The sequence below is a fragment of the Alexandromys fortis genome, unplaced genomic scaffold (assembly GCF_014885135.2).
Source record: "Alexandromys fortis isolate MF-2015 unplaced genomic scaffold, M_Fortis_MF-2015_v1.1 scaffold_93, whole genome shotgun sequence".
In the NCBI taxonomy this organism is placed as follows: Eukaryota; Metazoa; Chordata; class Mammalia; order Rodentia; family Cricetidae; genus Alexandromys; species Alexandromys fortis.
In genome coordinates this window covers 4,670,317-4,689,357 of record NW_026067970.1, presented here as the reverse complement: position 1 = coordinate 4,689,357, position 19,041 = coordinate 4,670,317, and the positions used below count along the sequence as shown (strand labels likewise).

Below are 19,041 nucleotides of genomic sequence, written 5' to 3'. Positions count from 1 at the left end.
TGTGTGCGTGTGTGTGTGCTTTTCCTGTTGCTACTCCATGCCTGAGTTTGACCCCCTTTCATTTCCATTCACCTTGGGGAGAGCCGCCTAGGTCATCTCCACTGAAATGTGCACCAATGACCCTGCTATTCTGCAGTGATGGAGTGGTCTCTACCACTCACTGAGAGGCCTTTTCCAGAGCTCTGGTTGCTTACGCATTTTACTTAATTCTCTACTGGAAATTTATTTATTTATTGTGTATACAGTGTTCAGCCTCCTTGTATGCCTGCAGGCCAGAAGAGGGCACCAGATCTCATTACAGATGGTTGTGAGCCACCGTGTGATTGCTGAAAATTGAACTCAGGACCTCCTGAAGATCAGCCAGTGCTCTTAACCTCTGAGCCATCTCTCCAGCCCCTCTACTGGATTTCTTATCTAGGCCATGGTTTTCAATGTAGCAGTTGCTTTCCAGATATATAGTAAATCCCTTGTAGAATCTCTCTCTAGGTAGCTGAGGTGGGGGGTCAACCGGGGTTGGGTGAGCCTTGCTTATCTCCTGGTGAAGTAAGTCCAAGGGGATCACCAAACTGTTTTTATACAGGAAAGGGTTTTTTGTTTGTTTTGCTTTTCTTTTAGTAAACAAATAGATTTCTTGCATGTAAAGCAGATAGGCAAATACTGGCTTTTGACTGATGTGTGGAATGTTACTGCTCTTACCCCAGGCCAAGCAATGGTTGATGCCCTGTGGAAGGTGATTGTTTCATTGATCCTGTTTCCGGTCAGCCCTGGGGATGGACTGTTTCGCTCCTTATACCGAAGTGCCCATGTTTCCAAGCCATTCCGGGGAAATGCAGGACGGCCTCTATTTCTTAGCCCTTATATCAAAGCTGGGAAGATCAAGGAGGGTAAGTCAGAAATATGATCGATGGTATTTTAAAAGTAACTATCCCCCAAGATGCAAAACACGTGTCAGTGTTCTTATTCAGTGGCTTTATTTCAAATACTAACGACTGGGTGCCGTGTATCATCTGAGTTTTGAGCTAGAATGAGGGGGTGGGGAAGGAATATGGATGCGGTTGAGCTGCAGCGTTTCTTTTTACAAAACCAGTGGGTGGCTCCCAGGGGCGCAGCACAGACAAAGCCAGTGCAAGCCTTGCAACTTGGATGCGTGAGTGTTGGCATTCACGCTGGTCAGCAAAGCACGGTGTGTCTGCTTAGGAAGACTGAAGGAGGAGCTCCATGGCCCTGCCAGAATTCCCACCGATGCCAGCTGGTTGGTGTGGGCTTCACACTCACAGGGCTTCCCTCCAGACACTTTGCTGTGCCTCTCTACTGGCAAGTTACACAGCCCAGGCCTCGGTTTCCTCGTCTGGAAGATGCAGATTTAACTAGCATCTTGCATAACTTTGAAGGATGCCAGGGAAATCTAGTGTGAAAGAAAAAACTTAGAAAACTGCCTGTATCCTGTAAATTTCTTTCCAAATCTTAGCATCTGCAGGGGCGTCATTAAGAGACTATTAGGAGGCTGATCTCTGCCACTGAATAGAAAGAAGTCATATTTGCTGTCGCTAGACTGAAGTGTAGGATTGCGTGGGCTCTTATTGGCATCTTGGTGCTTAGGTAAAAGTCACCATGGCCACAAAGAACCTCATCTGGGGGAACTCAGTTGACCCTGAAGCTACAAATAGTGTCCAGGCTCTGGCTTTGAGGAATTGTTTGTACAAAGGAGCAGAGGACTAGGCTGGTGGCCAGGAGGAGTTGAGGAAGGGTCACAAGCAAAGAGGGGACAGTCAATGAGTGTTTGCTGAAGGAAGGGATGGGTGAGGTGTGATCTGAGGAGCTGCCGCAGGGGACCGGGTAGGAGAGAAAGGGAAGAGGGACTTGCTGGAGGGTGCGATGGGACTGAGGGTGGATGAGATCAAAAGTTTCAGGTCTCAGCAGGCCAAAAGTAAGTCTAAACACTCTACAAAAAAAGTCTAAAATAAAGCAGTTTCCCCATTGGAAGTGTCCTCACAAGCAACGGGTTGCTATCATTTTTGTTTCCGTTCTTATCAAGGGGGTTGAATCCCACCTTCATGGCTTCTCCATGAAATCTGAGTTGGCTCTAGGTTTTTCTGTTTGCTACAGGAAGGTGAAAGGGCCTTCACTGTGTCATCAGAACACATGAAAAAGGATTCGGTTTCACTTTCTACAGTCAAATTCACAGAAAGACGGCTGCCTGGCCACATGGGCTGATTCTAAAAGTTGTATCCGAGTAGGAAGCAGGTCAACAGCCCAATGCCACAGTGCAGCACAGCACAAAGCTCAGCTTCCTTAGAACTTCAGATGGATGCACAGATTTATCTCACTGGCAAGAAGTCAGGGAAAACCATTTGATGCTGAGCTGAAAAGGGGATGAGGTCATTATAACCAACTTCTACTCAGCAGCATGCAAGGAAGGAGATGTGGGCATCTGGATTTGTCAAGGGAAAGCAGGGAAGATGGGGGAGCAGAGAAGCCTGTGGGGCTCCGATCTTCTGGCTTCTGCTCTGTGCTTTGCCTGCAGAAGTTTATCCCCCTTTTTTGAGAAGCCTGTGGTCCTCTGAAATCAATGCATGGGAACCAGTTAAGGAATGCAGTGAAGTGTTACATCCAAGCCAAGTATGCTCAAAAGTGAGAGAAGGGACGCCATTGATATGATCAAGATAGAAAATAGTAGTAGTAATAAAAATAATAACGAATTATAAAGTATATATTGTGAAATTAAATGAATAAAAATAAATAATAAATAATGATTAATAATATTATTATTCCCTAATACCTAGCACAAGACTTTTATGCAGTAGGCACTTAATAAATACTTATGCAATTTACATTTGAGTCTTAACTAGGCCAGAAACCACATTTTCCATATATTAGCTCATAAAGAACAACCCTCATTAAAAAACATAATTATTGTCCCCATTACATAGATGAGAAAACGGATGATCTAGGAAGATAAGTATCTTGCCCAGAGCTATAAAACCAGTAGGTAGCCGATCTGGGATCATAACCTTTGCCTACCAACCACACTATGAACCGCTGTGCCATGAGACCATCTCCTGACTCAAGGCTGTGGGTCAGATATGGGTAACCCAAGAAGGGTCTTTGTGCACAGGAATCAGGAGACAGCTAAGCAAATGCACTAGGTGAAGAAGCCATCGCATGTCTGTATCCTATGTGGCAGAACCGAGTGCAAAGAACACTGCAGAATTCACCCGAGTAATGGGTCGTCCCCATCCCTCACTTGCTGCATCCCATGGTTATGGGCATACACAGTAAGAAAGAAAGCCTGGTCTTTAGTCCTTTGGTAGCAGGCCCAGCAGATCTCCATCCTATGAATCTGAGGCACTTCCGTTATTAGAGTTGTGTTTCACACTCGGAATCGCTGAGTGGAGTTTGAATGGTGGATCCAAAAGCTGGCACATCTGGGGACTCAGATGCTGTCCCACAACATAATTAAGGATAATTTTATTCATCCGCTTTGCTGAAAGTTCAGGGAGATGTGGACAGATGGTCAGCTCCCTCTTCAAATCCCCGTTGTCAATGGAGTCTGTCAAAGCTGCAGGAATGGGAGTCTTAACATCGCAACAGAACGTTTTTCAGATAAATAGTAGTTCACAAAAAGACAAGGGGAATTTTTGTTTTTATTTTAAATACCTAATTAGCTAGCTTAATTTTATGTAATTGTAATTGCATGTTTGCTTTCTCCGAGGCTAAAATAATTCCTTACATTCTGGAATAAAATGCAGAAGGCAAATTTTAACATCTTTACAAACACTATATTTTCACAAATTCGAAAGGATATTTGTTGTTGGGGTTCTCATTTGTTGTCTGTGGACTGAAAGTGTCTGTCTACGCTGGGGATGGCTGGGGTATTTGTGGATCTAAATGTGTACCCCAGTTGGCTGGCTCAACCCTTCTCTGGCCACACTCCAATAATTCTCAGAGTATTAATGTCACAAATGCTGGGAACAGCAGCAAACAGCCAAGACTTTGAAGTGAGATGACTTCAAAGAGAACCTTTTCTTGCTTTAACTGTTTTTTAAACATTTGTATTTGTGCGTCACAGAGTCAGAAAGATAAAAAACAACTGCAGGTGGGAGCCTGTTTTCCAGACTGCATTAACAGCTGACTCTGAGCTAGGGATGAAACGCACGTCCGAACATATTTAAAAATCACGTTAGTTGAGGGAACTTTTGATTTACTTACTGTGATTTAGCGAATAGAAATTTAAAATATGAAACAAAAACACTCTTTCATAAATAGAAAAGGGTCTTCAAAGAGGAAAGGGGTCTTCAAAATTTGTTAAGATATTGACAAGGTCTGTTTGCCAAAGGGGTTTGGAGAAATAGGCTAATCCCAGCACAGTGTCAGTCCGGCCCATTCATTCATTCATTCATTCATTCATCTGTCCTTCATTATCATTCATTCATTCATTCATCTGCCCTTTATTATCATTCATTCGTTCATTAAAAAGTACTTATGGAGTGCCTTAAGTATGTGGACTATCACGCTAAGTCCCAGGGATTCAGAGATTAAGTATGACAGATTCCCTGCCTCCCTACAGCTGCTGTAGGAGGGAAAAAGGGACAGGACAAGCCTAAGTACATGTCAGTGGAGATGCAGCCTGGGCATTCTCTGGATGGAGGGGCAAGCGAGCAGCCAGATTCACCCAGAGCTAGCCTGCAGACCCTGGGCGCACTGCTCTCAGAGACAGATTGGTGCAATCATCTCTCGCCCATATCCCGCTTCCTCCAGCTCCTTTCTATTATTTATTTTCTCTTTTTCTCATTGTACTTTGACCTCTCTCATTTTTCTCTGTCTTTCCTCTGAAATCCCATCCTCCCCATTTCCTCTCTCTGGATTGGACCTCACCCACTCCAGCCTTCAGCTTTTACTTCTTGGTCATTCTTTTAGGGGAATGGATGTGCATCTGTTTGATGGTGAGAAAAATTAATATATTTGCTTAAGGTAAGTGCTTTCCGACCCTGGAGAGTGATTCTCTTTTGGCTGAGAGGAGAAAAAGAGGAAGAAAATGACAATGGGAGGGAAGAGTGGGAGCTGAGGCAAGCCCAGTGTCTTAGTAACCGTTCTATTGTGAAGAGACCTCAGGACCAAGGCAACGCCTACAAGAGGAAACATTTAACAGGAGACTTGTTTACAGTTTAGTTCAGTCCGTTATCATAGGGGGAAGTATGTTAGAATCTTCCAGACATGATGATGGAGAAGTAGTTGAGGGTTATAACTTGATCTGTGGGCAGAGAGAGAAGGTGACAAGAGAGATTGGACCTGGCACAGGCTTTTCAAAACCTCAAAGCCCACCCCCAGTGACAGAATTCCTTCAACAAGGTCACACTTCCTAATCTTTCTCAAATAATGTCACTCCCTGGTGACTAAGCTTTCAAATACAGGCGCCTATGCGAGCCATTCTAACTCAAACCATCACATATTCTCCAGACACTTCTCTTGTCTTTCTTTATCTTGAAAGCCTTTCCCTGCTTCTTTTGGGCCATTTTTGGGGTGCAGCTGTTAGTCTAGTTTATCAACAATGATGGTTTACTTAGCTTGGCATTCTGAAGGCTGCAGAGCCCAAGAGAGCTGGGCCTGGTGAAGTCACTTTGGGCACCGGCACAGCACAGGCCATCGTGAGAGACTACAGACGCTGGCTTACAGTTCTTCTCTTCTTACACAGCCACAGCCTTAGCGCATCAGGGCCCCACCCTGGAGGTTGCCTTTCAATTCATCACCCACAAAATCCAGCTCTCAGATACTGAATGTTTGCTCTTCTGGTATTTCAAAGGCACATTCTTAAGCACTTTTTGCTGTTCCTCATGGCAAGTCTGTAGTAGGGCAATCTGTGCCCACATTTGGCACAGAAGGAAAGAGTGTTGGAGACGAATTAGTTAATGAAGGATTGAATTGGGTTTATAAACCAGGTCTGTCTGACCAAAAAGCTCAGCTTTCTACCGTGCTAGCCCAGCTGAGCCCTCAGTCCACTCCCCACTGAGACCTGTCCTTTGCTCCACCTCCATCTCTTCCCCCAGCTGCTGCTGGTCTCAGTCACCACTGCCACTTTCCAGACAACAGTAGCTATGTGTCGTGCAAGCCAGGTTTTTTCCTATCCCCCTTTTTCTGTGTGTATGTATGTATGTATGTGTATCATTATATGTATGAGTGTGAGCTGGAGGATGCCATGGCATGTATGTGGAGGTCAGAGGACAAATTTCCAGACATTCTCTCCTTTCATGNTACTCATGTGTGCATATGTGCCTCAGCATGGAGGTCAGAAGACAGTGTTGGGTGTCATTCTTAATAATGTTATCTACATCCTTTGGGACAGTCCCTCATTAGCCTGGAACACACTAATTTGGCTAGAGCAGCAGGCCAGTGAGCCCCAAGGCTCTTCCTGTCTCAGCTTCCTCAGCACTAAGATTGCAAGTTGACTTTTTCAGTAGGTCCTCAAGTCAAGGTTCAATCCAGGCCCTCATGCTTGCAAGGCAAACCATTGGCTGAGTGAGTGACCTCCCAAGTCCCCTAGCTGCCTTCTTTTGACAGGCTTGGACATGATGACTCTAGGTTCCTGTGGACGCATAAAGGGTGCCCCTGTCCTGGTTGAGAATCTATGCACAGGGGAGGCTGGCTGCTGCCACCCAGAGGCACAATGGTTAGGCGGTTGTGTCAGGGAGAATAAATATAGAGGACAGGGAAGTGTGTTCCAGAAGTGCACCCCCTTGAAAAGGCATGCCTACTTCTAAGAAAGGAGCTCATAGTCTCAAAGCTAAGACTTACAAGGCTATGTCAAGGGAGAAGCATAAAAGGGGATGTAGCATGCCCAACAACTCCCAGCATTAAAGAGGAACTGGGGCACACACACCCCAGTAGCTGCAGCCAGGCAGCAAGACTTCCTGCCTGCTACAGGTAGCTGCACTGAGTCAGGGGTTTGTGGGATAAAGACCCTGGGCTTTACATCACTTCCTTCTGGATTGAATACTCTTTCTTACAATGGTAGGTTTTTTTGTACTGTTTTGTTTTGTTTTTGTCAGTGATATGGTTGCGTGCTGGACGGGGAGAGATGCCCACCACGGTGGGTATCATCAGTTGATGGCATGTTGACTTTCTAAGCGTTCTCCATTTTAGTATATCTTAGACTGAAATGCCATCCTGGACTGAGTCTGTACTGAACGATGTTTCTCTTCCTCTTGCTCCTGTGTACCCCAACACCCACTTTCTGTTCTCTTTCTACCCTGTTCCTTGTAGCTTCTTCTCTCCCACTTTCTGTCTCCTATGCCCGGGACTCAGGACAGTCACCTTTAGGAGGCAGGAAGGAGCATTGCAGCCTGGCTGTGGCTACCAGGGTATGTGTGCCTCAGCTTCTCTTTGATGATGGGAGGCCTTGGGCAAGTTACCTGCCTTTCTATGCCTCTCCTTTGTCATAGCCTTGCAAGTCTTGGCTTCCATCAGCATTATCTCATTCTAAGGCCCCCAAGGCTGGCTGAGGATGTCCTCTTTCTCCTTTTCTGTCTCTGCGGGCATTAGAAATCCAGGGTCTCTACCTTGCACAATTGTCCCTGTTCTACTTGGCCCCCTGTGTAGCCATAAGGTCACCCCAGGTTCAACTCCTTTCTGCAGCCACTCTGAGACCCTCAGGTCTGATCCTTAAGAGACCAGCAGACTTTGTGCCCCTAACAACAGGAAGGTGGGGCCAGAGGCTTAGTTTGCTTCTCTGTACTCTTTCTCCCGTCCATTCACTGGGTACAGTGGAAACACCTGAGGGGCTCAAGCAACAGAAAGGATGGATGAGTTCCTTCTCATAGGAAAAACGAAACAAAACAAAGAACAGCTACGAAGACTTGGCTCCTGGCCCCCTTTAGATCCCAGCCCCCTTTCCAGCTTCTCTTGACCTCACTGTGAATGGGGACTCTAGGGGACCAGTTGGAGGAGGCTGGAATTTGCCATTGAGAGGACTCCTCATGAGGTCTCCTCTCAGCTTTGTATCCTGGCCTGGTGGTCGGCACAGATCTCCCCTAGACTGAGTAGCCTCATGGAGCGTGGTCTCTAATCTTTGAGTGTGTTTTCTTTCTCTTCACCAGGGCAAAAGAAGAGCATGGTCAGTCCTTTCCCTGGAACGAGCCTGAAGAGTTACTCCGGCTACATCACGGTGAATAAGACTTACAACAGCAACCTCTTCTTCTGGTTCTTTCCGGCTCAGGTAGGTAGCCAAGCCCTGTAGTGGAGAGCTAAGGGGAGCTCACTCCAGAACGAATGGAAATAGTAGCTTCCAGGGTAGACCCATGGGTTTTCCTGTGTGTGTGTGTGTGTGTGTACATGTATGTACGTGTGTCTGCATTTGTTCTTCACCCTATTGTATGAGCCAGGGTCTCCCACTGAACCTGGAGCTGGAACACTGATCCGGCTAAACCGGCTGGCCACTAACCCCAAAGATCTGTTTGCCTCTGTCCCTGAAATTCTGCCGTTACAAACTTATGCTACCAAACCCATTTTTAAATGTGGGTACCAAGGATCGAGACTCATTGCAAGCACTTTGATGACTGGTCCATCTCCCAGCCCTATTCATAGCCTTTCTTTAAAATTAGCACACAGTAGGTTGGACAGTAGTTTTAACATAGTAACAGACTTTGTTATGGAATGTCTATGCCTCATTTGTTGTTGCTGATTCTCTTTCCCCCTTCTCCCTTATTTGCCTCCCCTCCTACTCCTGTTTTGTACCCCCTTCTCCTAGTGACCTCTTTACTACTTTTAGACCATGTGACCCATTATCCTTCCCCACTTCCCTTAGACTTTCTAGTTCCTACAAGGCTGGAGAATCTTTCAAAAATGCTTTAATATGTTTCTAAAAATAAATAAATGTTTGTGGAGGAGGTGTGGAGAGTCCTCCCACACACACTTTATAGTACCACAGCAAGCCTCTTCCTGTCACGGCCTTCTTTGTATCTTTTAATTGTTCGATTTATTTAATTGTTTAATTTATTCAAGTAATACTTGGGGCAGGGTGGGCACTGAGAGAGACAAAGGAAAGGAAGGAGTGGGAGGCCCAGGGAAAAAGGTGTCAGGAGAAGCTGCTGAGAGGAAGGAGTGGGGAGCCCCTGAGAGGTTGGAGTGAGGGGCCCTGAGAGGTTGGAATGGGGAGTCCCTGAAACCAACAGGTCTCTCAGCTCAGTCACCTGGCTCACCTGTGGTCTTTAGGGGCTGCTCACCTTCCCAGCTCCCTGGAGACACAGGAGGAAATGCTTTTGAGCTCACCTGAAAGTTTTGGCTCATTCCCATGCCACACAGTTCTTTGTGAACAAGACCCTTTGAGGTTGAAGGTCCCTTTGGGGCTTTGGGGGTAGGCACTGAAGTCCATAAACACATTAAAAGCCTACCACTGAGCCCTTTTCTATTTTTCACTTGCCAAATTGGATTTGCTTTAGAAGCTGGAGAAAGCAGAGCCTATCTCCATGGAGGCTGGTCTTCATATTTGCATGTGATTTGCATACAACAGTGTTGCATATATAATAACCTAGTAAATTGTTTCAACCAGTGTCACTGTGAAGTTGAGTAGGTTTTTTTCCCCTTTCTTTTATTCCTGGTATTGTCCTGCTGTGTTTTCATGACTTACTTCTCTCTCCTAACCACGTGACTTCTGATGTGCTTCACCTCACAGTAAGCTGTCCTTCAGAGAATGGACTTGGCAGTGGGCAGTGGGGAGTTTCAGGTGTGTAAGGTTGGGTCTTTGGTGTGTGTGTGTGTGTACGTGTATTGCATGGAATCAGGAGATCAGTGTGTCTTCCTCATTTGTTCCTGGTAGACTTTCTGGACTCTGGAGGGATTCTTATTTCTTCCTCTGTGTGGCTGTTGAAAGAGTAACTGAGGAGCGCAGAGCACAGGGTTCGGGGAGAGATGGGAAGATACGGGGAGGTGGCTATGCCCAAGGTCCCTTCTGCGCATGAGCGCGGTCTTTTCCCTAGCGCTGGCCACTGGTAGACTCCAGCTGGCAGAGAAACTGAGGTGTGCTCTCTCCAGCCTCCCAGCAGAGCCCAGCAGGGTGAAAGATGCTAACTGACCCTCAGCTGCAAACAGCCCAGAGGTTTCAAGGTCACTTGACCTAACTGAGGCCTAAAGGTATTACCTCACTTTACTACATAGAGGCGCTCCTTGTGTTTCTGTATTGTGTTTGTTTCATAGCTCAGCTTGACAGGCACACTCTAAGCTGGTCCGAGATTCTCTGTGAGCTCCTAGTAGGACTTTGTCGTGTTTCTTGCCATCCCGATCCATGCGTGTTTCTCCTCTCCACACCTTGTCCCCTCATGTTTTTTTTACTTGTTTCTCAAACCCCAAAGTTCCTCTGAGGTTTCATGCCTGACTCAGGAAATGCATATATACGTATTTAAACTTTGTTTTGCTTGAGGTAGGGTCTTACTATATAGTCTAGGTGATCCTCCTACTTCGGCCTTCCCAGTGCTTGGCTGACTGAAATGTAACAACACACCTGGCTATGTCGCAATTTTTTTTAAAGATTTATTTATTTATTATATATACAACATTCTGCCTCGATGTATGCCCCTACGCTAGAGGAGGGCGCCAGATGTCAGTACAGATGGCTGTGAGCCACCATGTGGTTGCTGGGAATTGAACTCAGGACCTCTGGAACAACAGCCAGTGCTCTTAACCTCTGAGCCATCCCTCCAGCCTCCTATGTTGCAAATTTTAATCTACACATAAAAGTTTAGCATTTTTGTGGACTACCACGTGCTGTTTTGATACATCTATGCACTTAGTGATGTTTAAATGTCAGCATGATTTCAAATGCAGATGTACGTGTTATGTCTTATAAACAATTCTTTCCTTGTGGTGAAAACATTCAAAGGACTTCCTTGCATCTCTTCTGGACTGCACTGTTTATCTACTGACCTGATACTGCTCACACACCGGGAACTCCCACCTCATTGTAAGTTAGTACCTACGGGGCTAAATTTGGGTACTAAACCATGCCCCATTCTTTGTTTCCCCCTCCTCTTTCCAGGCTACTGCTCTGTTCCACAGTGGTCCCCATCTTCACCAGAAAAAGGTGCTCATAGTAGTCAAATCCTGGTGGGAGGGGGTCGGGGTTGCATGCATCCCTTTGGGGTGCAGCCTAGCACAGCGGTCAGCTTTCCAAATTGTTCTTGGCATTTTCACTAAGATCTTCTGGGGCTCAGCCTCTTGTTATCCCACCCTTCCTTTCTCTTTGATCCCCACCCCTACTCCAGCTGGTGAAGCCTGTTTCTTTCCTTTCTCTTATACATTGTCCAACCTGGTTCGGGATCAAGAAGTTCTTCATTGGCATCTGTGTGATGAGTTTTTAGTAATTATTCAGATTTGGGAAGACAGCAGCTAGTAATGTGAAGAGATGAGAGAAGAACCAAACAACAGAATGGTTTCCTTTCCTTCTGTTTCTACCTGATGGGCCTGGTCTAGCATGGCGTTGCATGTTGAACTGGAGAGGGGTGCAGTTCCCTAATGTTCCAGGGTCCAAGGTTAGCCAGTTGGCTTGTTAGTTTCCCTCTCTTAATTAGCTGAGAACATAGCTATTCACCCACTGACTGGGCTGTGGTCTTTTGGATCCAGTTCTGTAGCCACAAAAACATCCTAAGGTGGTCCCAGAAGTCCTGGCATGTGCTGTCTCAGCACAAACGTCTTAAGCTTGGGGTTCTGCAGGAAGTGACAGGCAAGCTTCCAGAAACAAGCAGAGTTTTGTTTTGAAAAGGCCACAGTGTGGATAGGTAGGGAAAGATGGTACCACACCTCACTCGGATGCTCACAGGCACAGGCAAGTATCCAAGTTCCAACTAGGAACTAAGGAACAGGTTGGAGCAGGTACAGAACCCAAGGAGAAGCGGCTGTCAGCTACAATGAGGGAAGTCCTTTTCATTTGGCAGAAATATGAGTTCCTTGCCTGTCCCAGGGAAGCAGCTGACATTGTTGTCAGGATGAAAATGACATCTTTTTTAAAAACGAGGGTAGCAAAAATAGAGATCCAGGAAGGATGCTGCACTCAGAGCATCCTCTGAGTCACTTTCTGGATGCTGCTTCTCGAATTACTTAGCTTTCCTGTTATTTCTGTGAGATTCCCATTATTGTCTACCAGTCAGTGCATAATGAATTCCAGAAGACAACATCAGCGGGCAGTGGGAATACTGTAGGGGAAACAGCAGGCTTTCTGCCTGGGAATGGGCAGTGCGCCATAAGCAATAGAAGACAGCACCTCTGGTAGCTGCTGTTAGCGGAACTCAAGCCCTGTGCTCACCCCACTGTGGCCGACCCAGAATTTAAAGCTCTTTAACCTAGACTTTCTGTGTTTGACCCTCATGTGTCATTTCCCTAGAAAAGTCACCCCAGGAGGTTCTGGGGTACAGAGGTCAAAAGTATGGCCTCTTGCACTAGTCAGGCTTGGAGAGCCGGAGTACATTTCCTAGGGGCAGGGAGCATCTGCTGTCTCAGTGAGAATCCGAACAGTTGGCTGCCTGACCTGGGTCTCAAGGCAAAAGAAGTAATGGTGCTAACTGATTAGAGAAATGCCTGACTCACAGTAAATCTCGTGTTTATTGTTAGGTCCTATTATCGTTATCACTTTGGTGATACTAGTTGCCACCAATACTGAGCCAAATAAATAACAGTCCATGAGCTGTAAAGGAAATAGAGGGAAATTGCAAGTCAGAAGGCCCCAATCACCAGGCAAGAATGTAGATTAATTGCTGTTGGATAAGGAAATTACCATGTGAAACTGGACTTTGTCACACTTCAGAAGATAAAGAGACCTTTGAGGCTGTCTTCTTTGGAAAGAGAAAGCCAGGTTTTGACCTTATCTTCTAGGAACACAAGTAATTTGAAGTGTTTAGAGTTAGCCCAGCCCCTTTCCTGAGGTCCACCCCTAGCTCTTCCGGCAGAGGACAGGCGTGATTCTGAGTTTACGTGGTGCTTTTAGAGTTGAGTTACCAAGAGGCCCCTGGGGGCAGCCTATGAAGAGGTTCTCACTCAGGAACCTGCAGGTTGGACCCTCCACAGCCAGACGCCAGGAAATCAACATGACACAGGGTTAGTCTATCAATCCCTGCACCCAGCCATCACCGAAGAGCAAGGGGCTGCTCTGACAATCTCTGTCATTGGAGGCAGATGTTCTGAAGTGTCCCGAGAACCTACTGGACAGCTTGTCTAGGCAGTGAAGGTGGAATCAGGGACCCCCTAATCTGTCTTCTGTAGCCAGGTATACTTCCTCCCCTGGGTTTCAGGACTTCCTCAGTAGCAGAGTGCTTGTGGGAGAGGGGAGGGAGTCCAGACTCCCTATTGCTCATCAGAACCCACGGGAAGCTCCAGAAGAAGGACTGCTCCCTCTCAGGTCCCCTACACTTCCAGGATCCCCAGGGTCTATATCAGCACTCCGTATCTTTCCTAGTACAACTTGTCAGGGGTCTTGAACTTGGGAAAGATGAACTGGAAGTCAGGGTATAGGGATTCTGTTCCAGGTCTGCAATTCCTGGTTGTTTAACTCGGTATAAGGCATTTTTTTTCCTCCCTGGGGGTCCTGTCTAATCTCATTCAAATAGGGAAGGTCAATGAATCGATATGCAGGGCTGTGTCTTAGTTCTATAAGCCACCCTGAGCCAGAGCCACCCTGCCAGACATCACCCTGTCCCTGACCCGTGGACAGTATGAGAGATGATGTTATCATCGAGTCTTAAAAGCTATTAATATTTGGAAACACTACACAGCCCTAAATAGCTAACACCTTTTTCCTTTAGGTTGAGCTACAGTATCTTGTGACCGTTGGTACCTACTCACTAAACGGTGAGGCAGTGGTGGCTACTGCCTAGGTTGGGTGCGACAGTGTGCATACTTGCTTGTTTTGCATCTCAGCTCTAATTTACCATGACCCAAAATAGCAGCTTTAATCGTCTTTGCTATTGGGTGAGTACGTCAGTAGAGGGCGCTGGCACCGCAGCACAGAGTTGCCTCTTTTCTGTTCCCTGTCTAGCTACATTTCCCTGTTCTGTGTTTTGCATTTTGGTCTTGCTGCTCAGTTGGGTGGCACTCTGCCTTAGTTGTTCACTCAGACCATGAGACCCTTTGCCTACGTGACCATCCAGCTGCGGCCAGCTCATGGCCAGGCAATCCAGGGAATTTAGCTCCAAGGGGTTGTTTCCAGGCCTTCTTCAAGGAGGTCTGGAGTGTCTTGGGGCATTCCCATGCCCTTCCAATAATATCGATCTGCCCATAAGCTCTCTGCTGTCTAGCCCAGTGTTCTCTTTACATACCTACGGAAAATCTCCCTCTGTGTCTGTGCCTTTTATACTGTCTTTCCTGTTCCTGGGAAGACACAGACAGCTTGTGGGCATACTGGTCTTAGCTCAGCAATCTGGACTTCTGCCTGATGCTGTCTGCGCCCCTTGTGGCTGCAGCACACAGGCATCTTGGAGTGGGATTACAGGCTAGTGTTTCTGGCTAAACAGAGCAACTGGTCATTCACAGTTCCTATCTTACAACTGGACTCTGAGTGGTCGGGCCACTCATTCTTTCTCCTGAGGAACCAGGTATGCTCTGAAAAGACCTCAGGGGCTGGATCAACCAACTTGTCACTCACCCTCACTCCTGGCACACCAGGGGCTGGATCAGCCAGCATGTCACTCACCCTCCTTCTTAACACATCAATATGCTTTCCATCTTCAGATACTTGGGCAGGTTGGTTAAACTGCAACTTTCAGGCTTACCTTGAATTTGGTTATGAAACCCACAGGGATTCGCTAGTGTGTGTCTAAAGGTACAGTGTGATTGGCCAAAGTTCACATCAGGTGATCTTCCCTTGATCCAATCAGCCAAGGGTCATACGATAGGAATATGGTCAATGGACTTTTTTTTTTTTAATATATGAGTGTAGGGGTTGTTCCTGTGAAAGGCATTTGGGTCAACAGAGTTCTCAAACTGTCTACTGCAGGCGACCTCCGAACCACTGCCAATGGAGCAGGTGTTAGAAGTCAAAGACCACTGACTTCATATTTTCTTTCTGATGTTCTTGAGGCATCATGGATCTGAGATAGCAAAGCTATATAAAACCAAACAAAGTAGCTAAAAAGATAGGCTATAGATCACTCTATTCCTAAGTATATTTGAACTGTGTTGAAAACTTTTTGTGCCCAGTTGTCTTTTGGGGGGAATGAAAGTTCTGTACAGGGGTGGAACTTATTAACCTTTACAGTCATTTTCATCTTAACTTGAAGAAGGAAGACCAGACTCCCACATCCACATCCTCTCATTCCTTCTAAGCTAGCCTTCTTGCCCGAGGCCCTCCTCCTGGGATGCTTAGGGAAGAGCCAGCTGAGGAGTCTAGTGGGCTTAAAGCTGAGACAAGTCAAAGCTCGGTAAGAACCTGATGGAGCTTGGAAATGGTAGAAGGAGACCAGAAACAAATGCGAAAGTTAATTTTCCCTATGAGTGATCATAGCAAAGGAAAGTCTTATGTGTGCCGACATGAAGCGAGGTGAGCAGCATTCCCTAGCAACACACAGATAGCCTAAGCAAGCTGTTCACATGTGTTGGGACTATGTGCGCAGAATCAAAATGATACTTCATAGCTGTTTAATGATTCTGGTTGCAAAACTAATTGCTTTAAATAAAACCCCTTTCCTTGATTAACACAGCGTGGCAGCTGAAGCATCACAAGAGCAGATATCTGTGGGGCAGAGCCGGGGTCCATTCAAATCCACTTTGAGAAATTTAAAGACATTTACTTTAGATACTAATGACTTTGGTTAAGAGCAAACATGTTACAAACCATCAGTCTCTGCACATAGAAGCACAGGGAAGGACTCGGTGACTCACAAAACACACTTCCCATTTTAAGCCTGGCTTAAAGTCTGGCAGTGGTTTGACTATTGCGTCCTCTTACCTAGTGTGGTGTTTCTTTGTGGCATGGAAGAAAGGGTTGGCCAGAAGTAGGTATGCAGATTGGGTACTACCGAAAATATTGCCCTCTCCTGTGGTAAGCTGCCTAAATTCCCTAGAGCAAGCACAGTAGAACCTTCTGTGTAATATATAACCACTGGAATGGTTAGATTTTTGTCAACTTGACACAAAATAGTCACCTTGGAGTAGGGAATATCCATTGAAGAATTGCATCCATCAGATTGGACTGTGGAGTAGTTTCTTAATGAATGATTGATATGGGCGAGTCCAGCCCACTCTGGTGGTCCCGTGAAGACAGACGCTAAAAAGAAATTCCATACTAGCTCGGAATTGAGTACAATAAAGGGTTATTTATTTAGGGGTAGACTCACAGATCTCAGTCTTCTGCTCGAACGGGAAAACAGCAACCGAATCCAGCAGCCGGAAGAGAGGGCGGGAGCATGCTTTACATCGGCATTTATAGTATAAGAGGCCATGTCCAAAGGGGGAGGTAACTTAAAGGCTACGGGCTGAAGGATTTCCTATAGCAGTCCCACCGTGGCCTGTGATCTTGTGAAGAACAAGAAACCAGGCTGAACAAGCCAGTAAGTGACATTTCTCTTGTGGTCATCAATTCAGTTCAGTTCCTTCCTTGAGTTCTTGTCCTGATTTCCCTTAATGATGGACTGTAAACTGTAAGATGAAATAAACGCTTTCCTACCCAAATTGCTTCAGGTCATGGTGTTTATAACAACAACAGTTTATAGAGGACCGCACTGATTGAAATTGGTACCGTTAGCCCCTGCTCCCAATGTATTGATTCTCCATTTCAGCAATTTGTATAAGAGACAATAGAAAGTTATATATACTCTGTCTTATTGTCTGTTCATGGCTGTAAAGCTTGGGGTCCGGTCTGGTTGGAGACATGGTTGGAAGCCTAGGAGCATAGCTGATGTGTCTCTTACTTGGACAGTGATGGACCTGGTAGGACCTGTTTGGAGTGAATGCATTTTGCTTCTTTCAAGCGACAACCCATGAAGGCACAGGATCATTGTCTTTGGCAGTCATTGATAGTAAGCAGTGGAATGTGCTAGTGTACAAAGTCTACTGGACAGAATAGAAAAAGTGCTTCCTCTGGGCTGGCTGTTATGCAAGAAATCTTGAGGAAGGAGTAGCCAAGATTGGGACTGGCCACCAGGGGTCGCCAGAGGAATTGAGAGGGCAACTGATAAAATGGCCTTGTTCTTTCCTGGGTTTTTCTCTCTGCATTTTCTTTCCCTTTCCCTCTCCTCTTTCTCTCCACTCTTTCCCTCCCCCCTCCTATTTTGACAGGGTCTCTCTGTGTGGTCCAGACCAACATTAACTCTTAATCCTCTTGTCTCCAGTTCTCTAGCAGTGGGAAGGCAGGCACGTCTAAACACCGGGCTGCCACAGTTCTTCCCTGTTCACCAGTGAAAGGCCTCACCCTCTTGGGCCCCATCTTGCCCCCATGTCGGCCATTGTCTTTTGCTATCTAGGTGTCCAGCAGACCCAGGACTCCTCTGGCCTTTCGCATTTCATTGCTCCTCCCCTTCACAGCAGCTCTCGCGATAGTTAGCACTCAGACCCGTGATTCTTGGTCATCAAATAGATAGCTCTCTGCCAGTGGGACTACTCACCTATGAGATCCAAGACGTTTGAATGACCTCCCCAAAGTCCTGCCTTTGAGTCCTCAACCTCGTGTTCCCCTGCCCATCTGTTCATATATGCAGCTACACTTAGCTGTCTTCTCACCCATCAGAAAAACCAATCAGAACTGACGCTTTACAAAGAGACACCAGCCACTACCTGAAGTGCTGTGTCTGTACCTGCTGCTCACATATGCTTAGCCCCCCGCGATTCCAGGCAGAGGGCACTCAGATGCAGAGATATGACGGAATCTTCCCTGGGACACACAGCTCTAAAGTAGCATAGTTGGAAGTCCAGTCCTGGCAGTGTGGCTCTGGTATCTATACTCTTTCCCAGTGTGCATCTTCCCCAGGGGGCCATGAGTAGGAGCTAACTCACAGTTCAAGAGAGCGGCCTGAGAATAGGAACTGTGCCAGATGCGGGCAGCATGATGGTGATACCTCACTGCTGTACAGTGAAGCCCACAACCTGTGGTCCAGCAACCACAGAAACTGCCAGATCTTAGGGCTTTACTGTGTCTATGGCGTATGGAGTGTCCTTAAGACGACCATGCGCTTGGCATGTGTGTAGAGAGAAGTCTGCCGACGTCTCCACGTTCAACTTTAGGAAGTGAGGCTGGGAAGGGCAGAGGGATTCTTGAAAATGATCTTTAAAAACCCTTAGTTAAGAATATATGCTCTACTGCTGAGAAGGTTCAGCGTGTAAACACATCCACCATCTCACCTGAGAGTGTGAGTTTGGTCCCTCAGTACACGCACGGCGGGAGAGGACCAGCTACCAAGATTTGTCCATGGAACTCCACGAGTGTGCTGTGCAAATAAATAAATCAGTCAATGTAATAGATTTTCAAAAGCAATACTCAACATGAAATATAAAATGCATTGAGGAAAATTAAAGTTCTCAGGGGAGGAATTAAATGTCTTACTTAAATCATAACTTTAACGAGATTAATGTTTTTAAAGTTCTGAATTCCATCCCGCCTGTGAGTCATTAGCAGAAGTTTCTTTTTTCCTTGGCCCCCAAGTTTGCAGTGTGGTTTTGTTCAGGATGCCATTGTCGACTTCTCCTCTTTCCTAGGGAAAGGGCTTCACCTCACAGGTGATAGATAAGTCACAGATGATTATCTGTAAGAACTTCATGCCACTAGTGTGGCCATAGTTCAGTGTGGCCATAGTGAGTAATGTCTGTCACGGTCATGGTTCACCATACAGCAGCATGCCGTACGGTGAAAGACTATAGGGTACATAGCATTAAATAACACCTTCACATCCCAGCATACAATTTAGGCATGGTACAAACGCACAGGCTGCTCGACTCGTTAAGGTTGAAAGACACGTGGTAGGGCTTTCTTTAAGAACAGGTTGCTGCCAGGACTGCTGGGCTCCGAGAGGGGTCAGCTGAGGCTGAAGTACTGCTGGCTCTCGGTAGTCCAGCATTCCAAGAATGCAGGCTGCCTTG

At 46.4% G+C, this 19,041-nt stretch overlaps 1 protein-coding gene across 4 annotated transcripts in view; it reads left to right on the top strand.

Annotated features, from left to right (window-relative positions):
• Positions 1 to 709: 709 nt before the first annotated feature.
• Positions 710 to 19,041, top strand: part of Cpvl (carboxypeptidase vitellogenic like) — a 104,321-nt gene continuing 85,989 nt past the window's right edge. For 3 of the 4 annotated variants that reach the window (XM_050155572.1, XM_050155571.1, XM_050155570.1), the window contains exons 1-2: positions 710 to 884; positions 8,091 to 8,209. In XM_050155572.1, coding sequence (XP_050011529.1) covers positions 710 to 884; positions 8,091 to 8,209 — 294 coding nt within the window. The remainder of the gene's footprint in view (positions 885 to 8,090; positions 8,210 to 19,041) is intronic. The other variant, XM_050155573.1, reaches the window with a different exon arrangement.